At 49.7% G+C, this 4,686-nt stretch overlaps 1 protein-coding gene across 1 annotated transcript; it reads left to right on the top strand.

The window, feature by feature from the left end:
• Positions 1-3,683: 3,683 nt before the first annotated feature.
• LOC123142160 (defensin J1-2-like) lies at positions 3,684-4,191 on the top strand. Its single transcript, XM_044561165.1, has 2 exons — positions 3,684-3,807; positions 3,898-4,191. Exons 1-2 carry the CDS (start codon positions 3,711-3,713, stop codon positions 4,071-4,073), a joined length of 273 nt encoding a protein of 90 aa, XP_044417100.1. The 5' UTR covers positions 3,684-3,710; the 3' UTR covers positions 4,074-4,191.
• Positions 4,192-4,686: the final 495 nt, after the last annotated feature.

Here is a 4,686-nt window from a genome sequence, read left to right as displayed (position 1 = left end):
GCTGAGGTCATTAGCTATTCCCTCGCTGATTGATGTTCTTACACATGTTCGTCTTCTGTATTAAATCCTACTGTATTACCCTCCGTCTCCTCCACGATTGTGCAAGAGAAGCTGATAAATTTCTCAATGGATCATATTCTCTAGCTTGAGCCGCCGAATCCACCTGCACCATTCAGTTGCAGCAGCGGTGGTCGCCTCCCATGTCGACCACCCTACGAATAAGAGCCATGTTGGTTGGTCAACAGTGACCGCAGGGCAGCTGCTTGTCTGCTCCCCAGGTCGCCATTGGATATCGCGCCACTATCCCACCGGGTGCTCTTCTCCGTGGTCCGATCCGGGGGCGCCGACACTGTCTCCAGTGCATCATGGTTGACGCTGAGGCATCCGGCGCCCCACCACGTTGCTCGCCACCATCTGACCCAGGGATGCCATCCCATCCTGGCCGACGCCGAGGCTTCCGGCTCCAACACGTCGGTTCATATCGTTCAGACGGACGCTGGGGAGTCCGAGTTGTACTTGTACGTCACAGTGGAGGCCCGACGTGCTTGGGGTCGTCCACATCCTTCTCCTGGTCACCACTCTCTGCTGGCGCCTCGACCCGGATGCCTTCCGCGTCGCCGTCAAGCAAGAGCACACTGGTGAGCTCCTCTTTTCAATCGATTATTTCTGTTGGGTTCTTAAACTTTCAAGTCCCGCGTGTTGCCGATTTTATTTGAGCCCAAATGCTTCTCCTCAGCTAGGTAGGTCAGATGAATCCAGGAGGAATTTTTGGTAGTTCGATTGATTTGACTATACATATGCCATGGTATATACGTGGATTCACATGGATGTGGTTACACCAATGTCCAGTGATCGAGTATAGTGGTGACTTTTGGTACTAATTAACTGAAAGGATAGCCAAAACGGTGATGTATATGATGTGATTAAGAATTTAACACCCGTAAGAGTTTCTAAATTTTGTTTATCTTGCACAACAATAAAATACATCACATTGCAATGGATCGCCACTATTCTAAGTTACTCGTTTTACCAAGTGTTTCAATATTGAGTGATTTAGATTTTTTTATATTAATTATTTTATATGGCCATTTGACTATATTCAGAAGCCGACCATGGAGGAACCCAGGTGTTGTTCCAGCTCTTGGGCTTTCTGACATCTTCTTTTTTCCGTTGTTTAAATCAACATGCTGGTGTTGTGTGCTATACAACAAATACAACATTCATTGCTTGCAATAAAATTGATCACATAATTGATTTCAATTGTTATCATCTTTGCGACAACAAAACCCGTAGCAAAGCGTCCGGTATGATCTAGTACCAAATAGGTTTTCGCCCCCTCTTATAGATAATGCATGCACCATGTCCATACAAGCAATGACGATAAAGGGTTCCCACTGCTTTACATTATAAAGCAAACACACGATACAATAAGCATGCTGGGCCGCAACACAACCAAGCCTAAAAGTTATTTCAAGTGAAAGAAAGAGAAAGAAATGCCGACACCAGCAGCTTGATGAAACGAAGAAGACCGGCAACCGTTGCGCCCTCCGTAGATGTCCCACCACGTTCCAAGCACACCGAAGTGCCGCATACCGAGTAACACCTTCAAGAAGGAAAGCGACGATGACACTGCTACTGCCCGAACAAGTCCTAGGGTTACCCCAGTACGTGAAGGGTAGTCGGGAGGGGGTACACCCGAAGCCCTTCAGGAAGGAGCGGTGGCGACGTCACCAAATCGGTGCCGGACGAGCCGACAGGGATTTCTCCCGACCCCAAAAATCCCTACCACCCTGGACGGTCGGAGTGCTCTACCAAACCAGCCGCCCACCAACATGCGCCACCACGGTCTTTGAACCCACTTCATCACCAAAATGAGGCCATCGGCACGAGGCCAAGAGGAAGGAAGAGGGGGCAGCAGACCCGGGGGCACCAGCAATGCAGCCGAGTGGGAGGGGACCGGACGCGACAACCGGGACAAACCAGGCCACCATCGGCCCGACCAGACCCAGGCCACCACTGGCCCAGATGGGCCCGCAAAGTCCCCCCGCCACGCTGCAGCACGCTGGCTGCCAACGCTACCGTCGCCACCCCACCTCCACCTCCAAGCAGCCTCGTCGCCGTGCAGAGAGCTGTCGGCCCGCCCAAACCCTGATGGGGCCCAAAGGGCCTAGATCTGGGCCTAGCGGGGGCCGCCGGCCGAGCTTCCGCACCACTGAGCCACCCTGCAGCCAACGGGCTGCACTGCCACGCCTAAGGCACCCGAGTCCCTCGGGTACCACCCCGCCGAGCCAGACCGCCGCTAGGAGGAGCCCCCGCGCCGCGCCAAAGGCACCCGAGGCTAGACGGCCGGAAATTGCCACGGGGGTATTTTCCGTGACGAAAAAGGGTTATGCGTGACACAAGTGAAACATCGCAAAATAGAGCAAATTTTGTAGTGATTACATTTGTAGATACGAAATCTGCATCCCAATCCCCATTACACACGCCTAATCCTCATCATGTGTCTACTGTGTCCAAATCAAAATTAGGAACTAATCTCCGCCGACCAAGAAGGTACCCTGGGCACATGAGAGAGCACAACAGAGGGGCTTACATGAGAGCGCAGGCAGGGGAAGCCGGTGAGGAGCTGCTTCTCCCAGCCAAACAATGATGGCTAGGGTTCGGTGCTGGTGGTGCCATGACTTGCATGCGTGAGGAAGAGAACCAAATGAAGGGAGCGAAGGGAAGGGGAGGGGAGAAAATCAAAGGTGGGCGAGAGAGTACCTACTGCCGGAGCAGACGGAGGAAGCTCCATGGTGTGGGTTGCCCTTGACGACCACATGGATGAGCAGAGCAGAAGAAGACGGGGAAGCAGGATTGCCGTCCTCGCGCACGTCCGCATCGTCGGAGGTCCTGTCCCAGCCTCCGTCGAGGCCCTGGGCTGCTGCGGCGAATTTGGGCCACTGTTTGACCTGCTCGCTCGCCCGATGTCCCTCTTCTCTTCTCTTCTCTCCTCTTCTCTTATCTTGTGATGAGGGGAGGGTGAGGAGGAGGGGGTGGGGGCGGCGGCGTCGAGGGAGAGGGCGGAGGCCATGGTCGGCGGCGAGGGAAGAAATGAAACGGCGGTGGGTTTTCGGTTCGGTAAGGTTCCTCTCCTCGTCGAACAAAGAAAGTTTTGCTGCTTCAAAAATATTAAAAGAAAAAAAAAAATTGCTGCTTGCTTGCGATTGGTCCGCCATCGCCTCCCCCGGATCGATCCCCATCTCCGACTGATCCCAGCCGTCTGCGCCAATCTAACGACTGGCAAGATGTATTATCTCAGCCTCAATGACTGGACTACATGGATTCAATGATGAGCCAATCGGGTCGATGGATCTAGCATTGGTGGGTGCATAACTAATAGAATTAAATAAATAAATTGATACGTCTACACATGCACGGCACGCATTGGTGGGTGCGTGAGAGGGCAATGGGACGGGCGGATAGTGTTTCCTTTAGGCTGGTCGTAATGACGAGTATCATATACTAATATCATATGCATGATACTAGTGTATGATAGTACATTCGTAGTGCCTAGTATCATAAGTTAATATTATAGCTAACTTCATTTATTGCCATACATGATACATAGTAGCACTAATATCTTTTGAAAAAATCATGTCAACATTGACATACTTTTGCTATAAATATCAGTTTCATTTAGAAAAAACAACACACATTACCTCTTCGATATGACATCGTACATGAAGAAGGTTGCTGAAGGACCACTGGGAACCGGCAAGGCTTTCGTATGCCTGTCGCTGTTGATGCTGCTCGTGCTGTCATCTGGTAGGAAGACCATCATCCCACACATCTCCCGATCAGACTGATCCAAATTAGTTAAGATGGTTAATTTGTATTGTCTGTGGATGGATGCAGAAAAAATGGAGTCGTATGGCTGCATAAAGCGGAAGAGCGGGAAGTGGCTCAACGACACTTGCTTCATACCAGGCACCTGCAACGCGCCCTGCAGGGACGAGGGCTTCGACAGCGGCCATTGCAAGAACCTCTGGACATGCATCTGCTACAAGAACTGCACCGGCTTATCCCTCTAGCCACCACATGCATGAACGATCGGCATGTACTCCGACTAAAATAAATTAACAAGTTCTATTCATGGCATAAACATCTATTCCCTCTGCCCCACAATATAAGACGTTCAATTGCGGTTGACAGGCACTCCCTCTAAAACAAACTAATAAGTTCTATTCATGGTATAAATATCTACTCCCCCTGTCCTGCAATATAAGACGTTCAAGTTTGCGAAAATGTCTTATATTGAGGGACGGAGGGAGTAATACACTATGCTTCTTAATTTTAGAGCCCCCATTCAATTGAGGTGTTATATTTAAATTTGGTTTTATGATTTTGACCGGATCAACGATTTCTCAAGGAGCTCTCTCGGTAATCAATTTTATTTGATTCATGAATTTGGTTGGGTCGACAATTTCTCAAATTAATCAGCCAGAACCGGCCTAAGAAACATATCAGTCCCATGCATCCTCTCATCACCTAGAACAAAAAGTGTCTACAAGTGACACTATAGCACCAATCATATCTCTATCTATATCTATATCTACACCTAATCTATCTATATCTATGTCTATCTTTACCTAATATAATAAAGCAGCTATTGCCCCTGTTCGCTCATCATCGTGCACTTTTTAC

Source organism: Triticum aestivum, chromosome 6D, assembly GCF_018294505.1.
Source record: "Triticum aestivum cultivar Chinese Spring chromosome 6D, IWGSC CS RefSeq v2.1, whole genome shotgun sequence".
NCBI lineage: Eukaryota > Viridiplantae > Streptophyta > Magnoliopsida > Poales > Poaceae > Triticum > Triticum aestivum.
The sequence above is the reverse complement of the archived record's forward strand: the minus strand, read 5'-3'. Positions and strand labels throughout refer to the sequence as shown.

What these genes read in the sequence shown, in the direction of transcription:
- LOC123142160 (XM_044561165.1), top strand. Translation starts at nt 3,711, where the DNA reads ATGACATCGTACATGAAGAAGGTTGCTGAAGGACCACTGGGAACCGGC. An exon ending in GCTGCTCGTGCTGTCATCTG is followed by an intron (nt 3,808 to 3,897) that starts GTAGGAAGACCA and finishes GGATGGATGCAG; the next exon opens with AAAAAATGGAGTCGTATGGC.